The sequence below is a fragment of the Varanus komodoensis genome, unplaced genomic scaffold (assembly GCF_004798865.1).
Source record: "Varanus komodoensis strain SLA01 unplaced genomic scaffold, ASM479886v1 scaffold46_3, whole genome shotgun sequence".
Classification (NCBI taxonomy): domain Eukaryota; kingdom Metazoa; phylum Chordata; class Lepidosauria; order Squamata; family Varanidae; genus Varanus; species Varanus komodoensis.
Genome location: NW_025336044.1, coordinates 2,024,490 through 2,040,570, shown reverse-complemented (window position 1 = coordinate 2,040,570; position 16,081 = coordinate 2,024,490). Strand labels below are relative to the sequence as shown.

The 16,081-nt window shown below is 49.5% G+C and overlaps 1 protein-coding gene across 3 annotated transcripts in view; it reads right to left on the bottom strand.

Annotated features, from left to right (window-relative positions):
- Positions 1-16,081, bottom strand: part of MCTP2 (multiple C2 and transmembrane domain containing 2) — a 124,550-nt gene that overhangs the window by 34,625 nt on the left and 73,844 nt on the right. For all 3 annotated transcript variants that reach the window (XM_044445060.1, XM_044445061.1, XM_044445062.1), the window contains 2 exons: positions 14,465-14,539; positions 12,894-13,013 (listed from right to left, as the gene is read on the bottom strand). In XM_044445060.1, the coding sequence (XP_044300995.1) occupies positions 12,894-13,013; positions 14,465-14,539 (195 nt within the window). The remainder of the gene's footprint in view (positions 1-12,893; positions 13,014-14,464; positions 14,540-16,081) is intronic.

Genomic DNA, 16,081 nt, shown 5'->3' with positions numbered 1-16,081 from the left:
ATGAGACTCACCTCTGTACCTCCCTGTGCTTCACAACCAGCCGTGAAAACGGCAAACCGCGAGTGTAAAGAAAGCAGCGAAAAATGCCAGCACGGGAAACTTGAGACACCCACGTGAGTGGCTAAAATAAATTCCATGCAACAAGGGTGCTGGAATTGTTTCCCATGTGCCCCCACGAAGAGAGCGGCCTCACCCTGGCGCCAAATGAATGCCAGAGTTGGTGCCAGGCAGTTTTGAAACAGCAGGCAAGTGGTTCAGAAAGCAGCCCCGGAAACACACGGTCCTGCCTCTTCCGAGACTGGGACAGGCCAGCAGACGTGGCCGACCTGCCTTGCTCTGGAAACAAGCATGTCCACGTTTTCCGGGTTGCTTTTGAGCCTGCAGCTTCCTGCTGCATTAGCCCGGCAGTCCAGCGCTGCCCACACCTTCTCGAAAACTGCTGGCAATGAAGGTGGAAGGCAAAGGGACGTGTTTGCACTGTACTGTGTGTGGAGGAACTGATCTGGGTAACCCCTTGGTCTTCTAGGCCCCTTCTGACTCTGCTGTTCCATGAATCTATGAGTTCACCGGAATGAAATGAAGGAGGCTGAATTCATAAGACACCTTTAGGCATTAGAAGACCGAAGGCACGGTGGGAATCCACGAGCTGGTCACATTGCCCCTCTCTGGATCCAGGGGAAGACAGCATCATGTCCATCTGAGCATGGTTACAACCTCACTCCAGACATTCCCCGTTGATGTGGCAGATCAGGCTGGAGGAAGCCCTCCATGCTCCATAGTCCCTGAAGCGGGCTTTGGGATGGAGGGTTCTCCCTCTCACTTAGGGTTTGCTAAATGCGAGGACATAAATGGGGCTGCCTGCATAAAACAGAAACTGGGGACAAAGCCCTGGGAGGAGAGATGCAGAGAACTGGGCATGTTCTGCCCTGTGAAGAGAAGACTGAGTGGAGAAAGGATAGCGCGCTACAAGTACTTGAAAGGCTGACACGAAGAGGAAGGCCAGGATCTTTTCTCGATCCTCCCAGAGTGCAGGACACAGAAGACCAGGATCAAGCTACAGGAAGCCAGATTCTGACTAGATATCAGGAAGAAGTTCATGACTGTTACAGCAGCTTGACCATGGAACCCATGACCCGGGAAGGTGGTGGGCTCTCCCGCCCTGGAGGCATTCCAGGTGCACCTGGACAGCCACCAGAGAGGGATGGTTTAACTGGGAGGCCCTGCCCTGAGCAGGCCATTGGACCCGATGATGCCTTCTTTCATTTCTCACTGGCCCCAACCAAAGCTCTCTGGCTGGTTGGCCTGGCAGGCCCCTTCTATGCTATGTTTGGCAGAAGAACAGGAGGACGGCTGCTTACCCCTCCCATGAACAGTCTACTGTTGTCTTCCTCAGCTTGGTGCCCTCCAGGCATGCTGTACTACAACTCCCATCATCCCCAGCCAGCACAGCCACAGCTCTGCACTGCGGAAGGCTCATTGAGCTAGGCCTAAAAGTGACTATGACTGAAATGCTGCTTAGCACCCTGATTTTTTGTGCTTTGGTTTGCCTCTTACACAGGCATGTCTTCTTTACTCCCTTTTAAATCGCCCAGGTGACCAACGTGATAATGAAATGCTTTGGCACCGCTTTGATCCTTTGGAGAGGGTGGCAATTAGCACCATGCAGCACCTATATTAATGCCTGTGGAGCCCAATGAAATGCCTGCCGCAGTCAGTCAGTCTTGCGCTGGTGGGTGGGCGGAGAGGAGACACGTTTGCAGGGTTTTCCCATTCCCCAAATTAGGGACACGTGACAACAGCACCGAGTTTTACCTGGGTCTCACAATGGAAAGTGGCAGGTGCATTGGAATTAGAAAATTCCAGGCTCTCTCCCACGGGGACAGGGACTGTGTCCCGGTCGGTCTACGCGGGCTACCGATGCACTACAAAAAGGACAATAAAAGGGGGAGTAGTTACATGGAATTTGCACGTGTTAATTTATTCAAATGAATGCAAATTTAAAAATGCAGCGCAGTTCACCCCAGTGGGGAAGCCCTTGCCTTCCACGTCCTATCAAGAGTAATTGTGGAGAAAGTACAACAGGCACGCACACACGCACGCACACTTTCAGCAGTACCGAATGAAGCGAATGTGGCCAGCAGGAGAATAAGGACAGACATGGCCCAAGTCGAGGGGCAGCGGCTGTTACTGTGATCGAAAGCAGGGAAGGAAAGAAGACAAGTCATTTTTATTATCATCCAGGGAAGACAGGAGGAAAAGCTTTGTAAGCCACCAAGGGGGTTTTCCAACTAAGCCTGCCAGGACCCAACCAGGTGCAGAGGAACATCGCCGGGTTTCAGCCATCACTGTAACTCTGTTCCTCACATCTTGATCCCACTTCAGTGAGAGTGACCTTCAGCTGCCCTCCTACACCTTCTCTTTGAGGTTCCACCCTGCGCCCATGCACTGACCATCTCCCTTTCCTTCTCCTCAATTTATCCCGCCAGGGTTGGAAGCCCCAGGCCTGAAGGCCAAGTCTGGACACCCTGGATCACCTCCAGGGAGCTCCAGATGCCCACACACCACCTTCCCTTGGGCCATCGCAATTGTATGCTGGGTCACCAGCTTCGGCATAGATTCTCCCCATCCTGAAATGGTTGACATAGCTCTCCTGGTGCTTAATTAGCAGGATGACCTTTAGGGTACCATTTGCTGGTACGCTCTGCAGCTTTGCCCCTTCTGCTTTTGCTGTCAGCCTTCCTCCCTTTAGCTTGTGCCCACCCACCACGGTCCGTGAGCCTCCTCTAAACTGCCATGCAACGGAAGGCACTCTTGAGGTCATTCAACGCCTGACAAATTTAACCTGCACTGGGAGGGTTTCACGCAGAGCCATCCCATCAGGCTGGAGAGGTCCTGGGAAGAAAGCAGCCCTGCCATCTGCCCCACATTCAGAAACAAGGCCTTCAGCTGTGAGATGGAGCTCTTCCATCAGAAAAGACACCAAGCAGAGCCCTTTCACTGGCTCCGTTGAGAAATGGCAGCAACTTCGGTTCCTTCCAACCGGTCATGACAAAATGACCAAAAGCATCCTGCAGCATTTCATCACCACATCTATATCACCCCCAGTTACTACAAAAACAGCACCACCTTACAAACAGGTGCCTGCATGTTCTCGTTTTCCTCTTCCCTCCCCATCTGTGTTTCCTTGTGTGTCATATGTTTTTTAAGATTGACAGCCTGAATGCAGGGTGGTGCTTTTAATCCGTAATCCACTCTGAAAGGCTTCCCAACTGAAAAGGGGGGTTTTAGAAGCTCTGAATAAATAGAATCCTTCCCTGAAGCTCAGTCCAGCAAGGAGAAAGAATCATGCATAGACTTTTCTTTCCATTTGGGGCAAGGGAGGTATTGCTTTCTGCTTGTAGGACTGGCCGATGGCCTGCTATTTGCTGCTCAAACCACTATTGGGTGATAGGAAAGCTCCACATTTGTTTTCTCTTTTCTTTACAATTAGACAAACTCATGAGAGAGAGAGAGAGAGAGAGAGAGAGAGAGAGAGAGAGAGAGAGAGACTGTCATGGAAGTGAAGCACTGTTTCTCAGCGTAATGCACATTCTGGAATCTAAACTTAGCCATTACGGAGAGCATGAGACTGTTGCCAAAAAAATCAGATGTATCCTTTTTCATATTCCCAAGAACCTCTAGGTATTGTGTGGCAACAGCATCCTTACCCACAATCCCTTTCAATGATGGCCATACCTGCCCTGTAAGAAAGCCCTATTCATTCACCAGGTTCCATATCTATCCTTATAAACCCAGGCAGACATTCTCTGTTGATTGGAAACCTCAACCAAATTGCTGGTTCTTGCACACGCGGGTCACCGAAGTGCAATATTTTCCAACCCTGTCATGCATCATCATGTATACCTTCCCTAAGTGGCTCTTTTCACATCCTCTGTTGGTTTATTCTAGTCCAGGGACTAGTAAGTGTGAAAGAAATGTAGAACAAGGAGTGGATATGCACTGACTAAAAACATTTCTTCAAGTGTTTTGGCTGCTGCGTGGTTTAAAATTCAAACTTTTAAACGAATTGGTTTGGGCAAATAAAGATTTGAAGTAAAATCTTCTCCCTCTCTCATGTTTGCAAATGGGAGGTTGACATTTCCTTTACTAATTAAAAATGACAACAACGAACACTGGAGTGGCTGTGACAAAGCTGACTCATCATCAACCCGGGTTTGAGTATTAAATACAGGAATATAATATTCTTTAATATACAAGTTCATGGGATTGACGTCCACACTCACGACCCATTTGGAGAATATGGACCGTACAGGCTGGGCCTACGACAGCCAGTGACAACACTTGCAGGCACTCACGCGCCACGTCCGGCGCTTGCCAGCGGAGGGGGCGGGGCAACGTGCAGCCAGATGTCACATCCCCGGCTGAGACATCCCAGATGTGATGAAGGAAAGGGCAGCTGTTCCTCTCAACCCCTCACTGGACTAGCGACTGATCCTAATTTCCTCCTACCTTCAGATGTTTCTGACTCACTCCACCTGTCCAAAACTTTCCTAAGCTCTGTACTTCCGCTCAAGTTAACAAGCACAAAACAAAACAAATGTAAAATAGATGATGGAGAAAAGGCAGGTGAGGAAAGATGCAAGCTGTTGAACACCAGAGAACTCTTCCAATGTGCCACAGTGAGAGGAGTGTTGGCCTGCGACTCTGCAGCACCAGATGCAGAGTCGTTTCCATGTGGAAGTGAGGCTCACTTGGGTGACTGGGCCCGTTCCCTTCCTCACTGGGTTCGGGTTAGTGTGGGAACAAAATGCAGGGAAGTATTCTATGCACTGCCTCTGGCTCCTTGGAGCAAAAGGGCTGGAAAATAATGCAGCAGTTGAAGTGCCCTTCCTTCTTACGGAAGAGGGAAAGGACGCCAGAGTGGCTGCAGCTCAGTGGCAGAACCCAGGCATGCTTTCCGTGTAGAAGGTCCAAGGCTCAACGCCCGACATCCCCAGGAAGCCCGGAGAGTCACTGCCACCAAGTCATGCTGACAATGCCAGGCTTTACGGACCAAGGATCTGACTTGATATAAGCAGCTTCAGATGCACCGAGAATATCCTACATTCTAGAGAATTGGGCAGGTGACTCCTCACCAAGACATTAGAAAGTGGAATATATTAGAAGATCAGGTATTCTGTTTGGTGGGTGCGGTAAGGGTCATTTGCTTTGATTATCTCTACCTTTAAGCAGCCTAGAATGATGAAGTTCTTGCCCCTGAAGTGTGTCCTAAGCTTGTTTGTTCCACAAGCATAATATTTTTGACCGAAGTAGGAAAAAGTTGGAATTCCACACATGGCATGGGAACTAAAGCATATTTTCATGAGTGAGACCAAAGCTTAGATCCTGCACGCAGCCATGAATTTTGCTGGGGGATCTTGGGAAAATCAGCCTCGGAGGTTAATCCACCACATAAGGTTGTTGGGAGGATAAAATAAAGATGGAGGGCATCCTTGCCTGTCATCCTGAGCTCCTGAAAGATGAAATGAAACTTGCAGCATGCATGCATCCATGCACCTCAGGCCAAACTTCTTAGGGCAGTCCAAATGTGAAGGGCAGTTCGCAGCTGCTTCCCATCAAGAAAGCTTAGGTGTGTGACCACCTGACATGAAATATTCCAGTAAGTGGTTGGATCAGCACACAGATGCTTGGAGGACAGGTAGGGGTTTCCAGATACTTCACCTGTGCTCCTGGATAAGCTCTGATCCATAACTGTGCTCATCTGGCTGGCAGAGGCTTAGCTTCCTTCCACGAACCCCCCCCCCCCTTATCTATCCCTCCCCACCGCCCCAGCCCGGCCTATAGGCAATCCATAGGCATGCGGGGACCACGCTCTGACCAGTGATAACCAGGGCATTCCTGAGCATGCTGTGCCCAATCCCAGTGGGCGCAGATGGTGCACGAGGAGAGGACTCCCGATTGCAAGGGGGAGCAGCTTGCAAAGCCCTTTTCCTGCCCCATATTATCTCCAGGGTGGAAGGTGCAAGATGGCTGCGTACAGACGACGGGGAGGGGGAAGAACACGCCAACTGCACTGGGCAGAGGAGCACTCCTCCTTTGGCTCTGCACCCGCCAGGGAAAGCCAGACTCCCGGAAATCACGAAGTTCACCGAGCTAGTGGGGAGGAGACCCCCTGGCCCATCCACCCCGGACTAGCTGTCTCTTCTGCTGTAGAGTAGAGCATCTGTAGATGACATGCAGGTATGTGAGGTGGTGTCACGCGGAGGTGGGCAGAGACCTGTTCTCCCCTGCAGAGGAAGGCAGGAAATGCTCCAACAGAGCAAAGCTCAGGGAGCCAAGGTTCAATTTGGATGCCAGGAAGCACTTCCTGACAGTCAGGACCCCGAGGGTGTGGAATGGGCTTCCCCGGGAGGTGGTTGAGGCCCCATCGGTGCGGGTGTTCAAGGATAGGCTGGACGTGCACATGGTGGGCATGTCGTGAGCGGAGCCGGCTGGAGCCGGGGGTCAGACTAGATGGCCCGGGAGACCCCTTCTGACTCGCTCTGTTTCTATGTTACTCCAGTCTTAGCAAAACAGCTGGGGAGATTTTAAAAAAAACTTAAAAACTGGACCCTGCATCCCATGTTTCTGGCTATTAACACCAATGTCCCACCAAGGAGGGAACGGGCTGCCTGTCCAGATTATTGCCGATCAGCTGGCAACCCACAGAGATCTTAGTCTAACAGGACTTCTGCTGAGCTGTGCTTAAGTCTGGATGGCCAACTGCCTACCGAGATTTCCTGCAGGTTGTTCTGGAAACTGAGGCTGAAGCAACAGATAAGCAGAAAAGGCTAAAAAAAATAAAACTTGGAGTAGGGCGGGCTGGGGCAAAGCTCACCAGGAGGAAGAAAGAGCAGGGTGAGGGGAAGCAAATGTGCAAAGCTGGGCTTCTCCGGCCATTCATGATTCTGCATCGCCACCTGCAGGATTTCCTTCTCCTAGAAGATCACGCCAAAATCCCGGCTGCCGCGTTTGGCTTAGCAGGCGTCCCCTCCCTTCCACCAAAGGACCCTCCCGATAAACAAGCAAGACTTGCCACGTAGCGCAATTTGGTCTGAGCGTTCAGACTCCTTGCACCTCGTTCATAAAGGCACTGGCAGAGGAGCTCTTGAAGGCCATCCAGTCCAACCTCTTCTTCAAGGGTTCTGCAGTGCAAGCTGCAAATGGCTTCCCTTCCCCACCTCAGCAGCCTCAGCAAGGGAATCCAGCACCTCCTCAGGCAGTCTGTTCCACTGCCAAACTTTTCAGCATTCAGAATGTTCTCCTACAGTTTAGCTGTGAGCTGCTCCCCGGCCCCGTTGACTTGTCCCTTCCAATCTTTGCAGCAAGAGAGAACAACTCTTTCCTCCTTCTGCCTTCCGGATCTTTGAAGACTGCTGCACTTTTACTGGGATGGGTTTATTTATTTCTTGATGGGGAAGGCTTCCCCCTTAGGGTTGGGATGTCTTTATTTTTCCTTTTGTAAACTGCAGAGTGGCCCAAAGCAGGCCAATTCCTGCCCTTGTGTTTCTAAGGCCCCCGTTGTTGCCCAACAGCAGAGACCAATTTTAGGAGGCGTGGTCCCTCCAGTTTCCACAGGCATCCCTGAGAAATAGCCCAGCTCTGCAGCAAAGAGCCACTTCAATTCTCTGGGGCTGGGACCAGCTGGGTCAAGAACAGGGGCTGCTTCCCATCTCATTCACCCCTCAGTTTCCACCCACAAACAAGGGCAAGGACACAGCTCTCCTAAACCCACCGCTGTGCCCTTCCAACCCTTCTCTGGGTGGCCGGGCTACTTGGGAAGCAGGAACTGCAATCAGGCCCGGATCGACACTGCACTCTGCACGGGTCTTTGTGATACGCAAGCTGCCCAGTCCAACACACACAAACAGCCAAAATGGGCCTTTTCCTGCCATGAATAAAGAGATGGAGAAGGCAAAAGTTGAGGCCGATCACCAGGAAAAGCACTTCGGGATGCAGAAAGTAGCAAGGAGCTAAGCATGCAAGGGAGAGACATGGAGGTGGGAAACCGGCCCGGGGGGGGGGGGGGTGCTCTCCCCAGAAAACATCAGATCAGGCACTAAAATTATTACAGCTGTTCTCTTGTAACTGTCACCTGCAGTGGGCATAATTACAGGCTACTGTTTCCAGCACGCCTACCTCATATAGCAGTGAAAAAGGGCCTGCCTCTTGCCAAGTCCCGGCATACAAAGGGAAAGATGCACCATCTGAGGGAGTCCAAAAAAGGAGCAGCCAGGGAGAGCCATAAAAATGACAGCTCAGAAATGAAATGATAAAGCTCTGAAGCTTCAGAAACAGCGCGCGCGCACACGCGCACACACACACACACGAGGAAGTTAGCTGGAAACGCAACCTGAGCACGGTTCTTTGACAGGTTACAGCAGCGTACGCCACTGGAACTGTTTTTCTATCTGCTGGGTGCAGGTTTGGACACTCTTCCTTCCCTTCTTCCCTCCTTCACTAAAATGTTTGCGCAACTTATTGAACAGACCGCCGGATGAAACAAATCGAGACAGAAAGGCCCTTTTGGAGGCTCATTGAGGCCGCAGACATGATTCCAAATGGCACAAGAGTCAGATTGATAAAGGGCAACTTGGAAGGAAGGAAGGAAGGAAGGAAGGAAGGAAGGAAGGAAGGAAGGAAGGAAGGAAGGAAGGAGGGAGGGAGGGAGGGAGGGAGGGCGGGCGGGCGGGCGGGCGGGCAGGCAGGTCTCTAACCTATTACAGCTCTCATAGGAAAAAGTAATTAGTGCTGTGCCAAATATTTCTATACATCAACTTCAGCAATTCACAGGTGGGTGGCTGGCGGGTGGGGGTGGGGAAAAAAGACTTTGGCAGAAGAGACTTGGAAGGGGGAGAATTTAAGGGGGGAAGCAGGGAAACCAGAGCAGGGAGAGGGAGGGCTTCCACATACAGGACATCACCCTGTGCCTGCTTAGGCTGAAAATTGCCCTCCTGCCCCCAGCCATTCTTCGCCTGCCCGGTCCAGCTTTCTCCAACAGCTCTTTAACTACCTTGCCAACGGTGTGCTTCTTTAAAAATAAAACATAACCATCAGATCTGTCCACTCTTTACAATCTCCTGTTCTTCAGATGCCGCGAAACTTTATTTTGCCCTTCTAAGCAGTTTCTCTTCTGCCTTCAGCTCTGAAGTCTCGCAAGAAAGAGCAAAACATTGTGGGACAGAACTTTTTGCTGGCACATTTTTTCCCTGTGTTAATCTTGGAAGTGCTGAAATGTTGGCATCAAATCTCAAATGGAGACAGAGCATGATGGGCGCTGTAGTTGTAGGTATCACAGCAAAACTTCAAATCTAAAAGAACCAGGGTATATACCAGCAAAGGAACATAATCTCATTCATGTGCTTTTTCTATCCTCTAGGCTGGCTTGCTGCCTTTAGAGAAAGAAAGCGGGGCAGGGCTGGAGACAGACATCACTGCATGTAAATTAATAAAGTTACATGTCTGCTCATTATCAAGCAAACAGGCAAAGGAAAACCAGTTTTGCAGAAGGGTATCTCTGCCGCACTTCACAGGAGCTAGCTAATCAGTGCTGGCCCCATCTGGCTTCCACTGCATATATTCAGGATGAGTACTGAGCGGTGTGGAGGCGCTCCCCAGTGAGATTAAATACTGGGGGGAGCCTCCACTGAGATACTGCATTTTAATCTCAAAACACTGAGATTAAAATGCAGTGATGGACTTGCCCATCAGTTGCATGTTATATATATAGAAACAAAATAAAAGCTAAATTTCCCAAACATGTCCATGGGATCCCTGATCCAGGGCAATTGGACTACAGTTGTAATCATTCCTAAGCAGTTCGGGTTGTGCATGATGGAAGTTGCTAGTCCAATACAACTGGAGAGTAGCCAGTTAGGGATTAATGGCCCTTGAACTGGTTTTCCTTCTTTCTTCTTTTAGGAATTTAAAACCAAGACATCTCTGGAGACTGCCCCTAAAGGAATTTTGGATCCAGGTCTGGTTTTCACCACCTAGCAGTTTGAAAGGTGCCTTACATCAGGTCAGGCCCTCTTGCTCAGCATTACTGACACTGTTGACAGTGACTGCTCTGCAGGGTTTCAGACATACCTGGGGAGGCTAACCAAACCCTAACCCAAACCCTTAACCTAACATGTGAAGGAGTTACTCTGCACATGTGTGTAGGAAGTGGAGATAAGGGCTGGGAATAGAAACATAGAAACAGAGCGAGTCAGAAGGGGACTCCCAGGCCATCTAGTCTGACCCCCGGCTCCAGCTGGCTCCGCTCACGACATGCCCACCATGTGCATGTCCAGCCTATCGTTGAACACCCTTATTAATGACATTGACAGAACAAAACAAAAAGGCATTTGGCTGTCTAGCTCTTGCTAGCCTCTCTCTTTCTGATTATTGTTGTTCTTATTATTTCAGGCATGTTGGGCTGCAAGAGCCAGAATCCCTGGAGACAAATAAAAACCAGGGCAGAGTTGCTTTTTGTAAGCACTGTGAGAAATGGCACAGCCCGAGTTGTTCGGGGGTAGCAGTGCTATGAATTTACAAGAAAAGAAAAAGGGGGCAAGTTGATCTTGCTGAAACTCAAGCAATAGAATGGGAAAGGTCTGTGCAACCTCATCCTGGCAAATCCAGAATAACTGGTAGCAAGCCAAAGTGTTTTTTCTACCCAAACCGGGCAGGTCAAAATTTGGAACTGGAGCAAGGTGAGTGAGCAGCTCTCCTTGATGGTTCCGTTGAATATTCTCCCATTTTGAGGTGGTTGAAAGGGCATGAAATAAGGCAGAAATATGCACTGCTCAAAAACCCCAAACCCATCATTAAAATAACATTCAGCTCTTCCTTTAACTTCCGTTACACTGGATTGCATGAAACAAGCCAAGTATGGGTTGAATGCAGGCTGAGAACAAGCCATTGCTGATCATGGGTTCTAACTGAATCATGGGTTGTTGTTATGTATGAACCCTGCACTCTGAATTGTTAACTACAAACAACCCAGAGTTCACAGCCCAAGCACAAACGATGGGTTCTCTCCCCTTGTGCGCTGATGCTTCTGTACCAGTTTCTTTCTTTACATTACCAGTGTTTCTGTTATACTTCAGTTGATCCAAACCCAGCAGATATCACTTAAGGTTATGTCACGACATGATGTAGCAACTCTGATGTCGTTCCATGAAGATCGCTGAAAGTCAAGGAAGCCTTAGTTCGCACTGAGGGGGCAATCTGCGCTTGGACTGACCCACTTCAGAAGGCTGCTGGGGGCTCACATGGCTGAACACGCTTCCGTACAATAAAAATATAAATCCCTGCACATGGAAAACAAGCACGGCAGGGACAAGAACTGTCTTTTTCAGGCTGACGTGCTAGATTTTTATTTGCAAATATTTTATTTGCCAAAAGGTTTTTAAAGTCCTGCAAGGACTTCAGGCTTGGTCTTGAACCTCTCTGTTTCTTCTAGCAGCTTAATTTATACTGAGTTAGACAAATGTTCTCTCAATGCAAGCCCATTCATGAAGCTTCGCACCAGCCATATTCACACGGTTTAGAAGGCATCAAACATCTAGGTCAAGATTTGCATCAAAGGAAGTTGGATCCTGTTGCTTGCATTTCAAATTATGCTGGCCGGGCAAAGATACCTAGCTCAAAGCCAGGCCCATAAAGCAAATTTTAGCACCTATTGTCAGGTGCCTGATTCGGGGGGGGGGGGGCAGAAAAACTCCACCCCCAATCAATGGATCACTTTCCGACTCTTCCTCCTATATTCAAATGTTGCCCACACAATTCCAAACCCGGCTTTGCAGTCATATGGTCTACGCACATGTGCTTTTCTAAAAGATCACCAGGAAACTCAAACTTTTAAAAACAAAGACAGAGACTGAGTTAATTGCTAATTGCTTCAAAAACAGAGGATGAAAAAAATGTGTTACTATAGGAAAGCTGATAAATGAGCCACTTATTGGGCACAATTCCACAGAGCACCAAGCAAGCAGCAAACAGTCGCAAAGGGACTTCAGTATCACCTATGAAAGAGAAACTGCACTGCAACAAAATGTTACAGCACATCCGCCCTGCTCCCCAGGGCACTCACGGTCAGGGTTCCAGCCAGTTAGTCATGGCTTCCTCTAAGGGCAACAGAAGCAGTAAGGAGCCCGAGCGAAGCCTTCCCTCCTCCAGTTGCCGTTTCACAGCATGCCAGTCACCCTCCCCCCGCCCCCCGATTCAGTGAGTCTGTTTTGGCTCATCACCTGTGTGTGCTCTTCGAGGGAGCAAAATGGCATTCCCAACCTTCTCCCTCTTCCACCCTCTTCAAAGCTCTCACGCTCCAGCGTCACACTGAGAGGGAGAACGCAGGGCCGGGATACGGAGATGCGCAGAAAGGCTGGTTGCTTCCTTGTTTATTGGCCCTTTATTGCTTTTATGCACTGTGTTTTTTTTGGGGGGGGGGGCGTTTGTAAACGTTGATTATAATTGTGCTGTTGCTTCATTGGTTTTTAATTATGTAAGCTGCCTTGGGTTGTTCCATTTTGGAACTGGAAAAGCACGATATAAAAGTGTAATCAAATTAAAAGGGACACGGATACAGAGATGAAAATTGTTTTCGTTCTCAGTGGTATCCACTGATATTCTCTGAGACAGAGCAGAGGGGCTGAGAACTGGGCAACAGCCAAATGGGTGTGAAATGTGGCCCTTCTCAGGATTTGGCCTTCTGCCCAGACACAGAGGGCTAGTGGTACAGTATGCAAACCTTTCTCCAGGAACACATGTAGGGGCCCGTCACAACGGGGGACATTTCACTAGTTATCTAACCGTAAAAGAGACTCATGAACATACATCTAATTATGTGTGTGAAGAAATCTACTCACCACAAAAGCAATCACACTCCTTACGGGGGACTCCCAGAGAAAACAGCTCCGGAGAAACTGTATTGCGTTCCATATTGCCATGGTGATTTTTTTCACGCGATCAACATTTTTTGATAAGATCTGGAGAACATTCAGTGGAAAGGAAGAACAGATAAAGACAAAGAATGTGTTTAAAAAGAAATGAAAGGAAAGAACAAGCTCAAATTCCCAATGTATTTTAGGAATTAGGGGACAAAAAATGCATCAAAGCCATAAACATGTAAATCTCTTGAATACTGGTCTGTTCTTTCTGGCTAGGACTTGCCCTCCCTTGATAAAGTAGGCATGTTTCACGCAAGAATACAAAATGCATTGGCAGCTCTTCCTGCTAGTCTTTGGCCACCCAAAGGTGGACAAACAAGATTTGGTGCATTTTTCCCCCCTGGAGGGGAAGGTGAAGGTTATTGATCAAACTATTCCATCAATAAAATGTTGTTACAAAGTTTGATCCAGGAATCTGGCGCTCAGCATCCCAGCACTGATCAGAACAGACTTCCCCAGTCACTGCTTCGCACAACCCAGAATCTAGAAACTCCCCAGTGCTGTTGCTTGTGCACATAAATCCTGGGATGCGAAGAGAAAAGGCGAAGGGGGAACGTCCAATGGGGTAGCCCAGCATCCTGCATCTAAGGGCTTTAAGAAACTCCTTTCAGAACACCCTCCTATGATTTATGCTGGATATATTATTGCTATTGCACTGCATTTGTATCTCGCCTTTCTTCTTCTTGAGAAGCACCCGAGGTGGCTTACGAAGGCCTCTTCCACTCCATTTGATCCTCGTAACAGCCACCCCCTGAGGTGGGCTAGTCTGGGAGGGAGTGACTGACCCAAAGTCACCCAGGGAAGTTCATGTGTGCATGAGGACTAGAGCCCTGATCTCCTGGGCCCCCAGGCCAACACCTGCAACAGCGCCCCATGCTTGTTCTCAGAACACTGGCATTTACGTAGCTGGCACTTCATGAAGGCCGTGCCCCAACCCAAAACCGATACAAGGGAACCTGGGAGAAAATTCCCATTATTTCTTTGGTCCATATTTAGCCTTAGTTAACTAGTTGCTCCAAAGGCTTCAGGAACAAGGTGATCATGAAGAGGAACATGTGGAATCAGGTGCAAGGCCCTGCTACTCCCGGGAAATTCAAGGAGTCACAGCTCTCAAGGCAATAGACCTGCTTCTCCCGTCCCACCCCCTGAATCTGACAGTGTCCCTAGAAATTAAGTTAGGTGGCGTGAGAGAGGGGTACAAGTGCGCAATCCGTCTACAGTCATTCGTTGGCGTTCATGGGTCAGTGAGGACTTGAACCTTCATCTTCTGATACCAGTCTGACCCTTTACCCCCCACCCCAGCCTTCACTGCCTGCTGAGCTCCAATGTCCCAGGCTTCAACTCCCATCAACCTCAGCTTCCACGGCCAGTGCACAGGGTCACTTGCAGTTGCAGTTCAACACGTGGCGGGTACCAGGCGCTTCCCAACAGTTACAAGGTTTACCAGGTAACCCTGTGTACAGGTGAATTCCAGGCCAAAGAGCACACACCTTCTTTGAAAACTTGCGGTTGTCTTCCAGGAACCGCCGCTCACGTGGAGTGAAGGTCCTGATACTTGCTTTTACCTGAGGAAGAAAAAAAAGGCACATGGAATTAGTGTTGATGCTCCTTAGATCCATCTTAATTTCACGGCTGAAGCATTTCTCTTTAACACGGAACACACAAACACCGACAGTGAATGGGCAAATCAGCCAGCAACATGGGCTCTGAAATTCCCCTGTGGGACAACTTAGAGCGGTCTTCCCCAACCTGGTGGCCTTCAGGGGCATTTGGACCACAATTCCCAGAATTCCCATCCAGCAGGGCCACTGACTGGGAATTCTGGGTGTTGCAGTCCAAAGTGTCTGGAAGGCACAAGGTTGGGAAAATTCACTTACTTGCATAGCTCACTTCTAATCCTCCCAATAACTAATAGAAACATAGAAACATAGAAAACAGAGCGAGTCTAGTCTGACCTCTGGCACCAGCCGGCTCCGCTCACGACATGCCCACCATGTGGACGTCCAGCCTATCCTTGAACACCCGCACCAATGGGGCCTCAACCGCCTCCTGTGGAAGCCCATTCAACACCCTCGGGGTCCTGACTGTCAGGAAGTGCTTCCTGGCATCCAAATGGCTCCCTGAGCTTTGCTCTGTTGGAGTGCGTCCTGCCTTCCTCTGCAGGGGAGAACAGGTCTCTACCCACCTCCGTGTGACATCCCCTCACATACCTTTATGTCACCAACATATCCCCTCTGAGTCTCCTCTTCTCCAGGCTGAAGAGACCCAGTTCCCTCAGTCTCGCCTCATATGGCATCCCCTGCAAACCGACCACCAACCTTGTGGCCCTACACTGCACTGACTCCAACCTGGCTATATCCTTTCTGTAATGAGGGGCCCAAAACTGAGCACAATACTCCAGTTACGGACACACCAGAGTCGTGTAGAGTGGTAGTAATATCTCTCTCGATCTAGAAGCCGCACTTCTGGCTATGCAACCCAGGGTGGCGTTCGCCCCCTTGGCCACCGCATCACACTGCTGACTCATGTTCAGCCTGCAGTCAATCAGCACCCCAAGGTCCCTTTCACAAGTGCTGCTCTCCAGCCACTTGTCACCTAACCTGTACTTATGACAGCTATTCCTATGCCCCAAGTGCAAGACCTTGCACTTATCCACATTCAACGCCATTCTGTTGTCTCCTGCCCACTTCCATAGTCTGTCCAGATCCTTTTGGATCTGGAGTACCTGCTCCTCAGTTGTGGCCACTGCTCCAGTTTTCATGTCGTCTGCGAATTTGATCAGCAGACTGTTCACCCTTTCTTCCATGTCGTTAATGAAAAGATTAAACAGGATCAGCCCCAGGACAGAGCCCTGGGGGACCCCGCTTGTCACTGGCCGCCATCCCGATGATTCCCCACTAATGGTGACCTTCTGCTTTCGGTCAGGCAGCCATGCCCTAATCCACCGGACAGTGCTTTGGTGTATCCCAAAACTCCTCAGTTTCTCCACCAGGATATCATGGGGCACTCTGTCAAAGGCCTTGCTGAAATCCAGGTATACCACATCCACTGCACCCCCTCCATCTAGCCATCTCGAAACCTTGTGGAATTCTATGACAAGGTTTCGA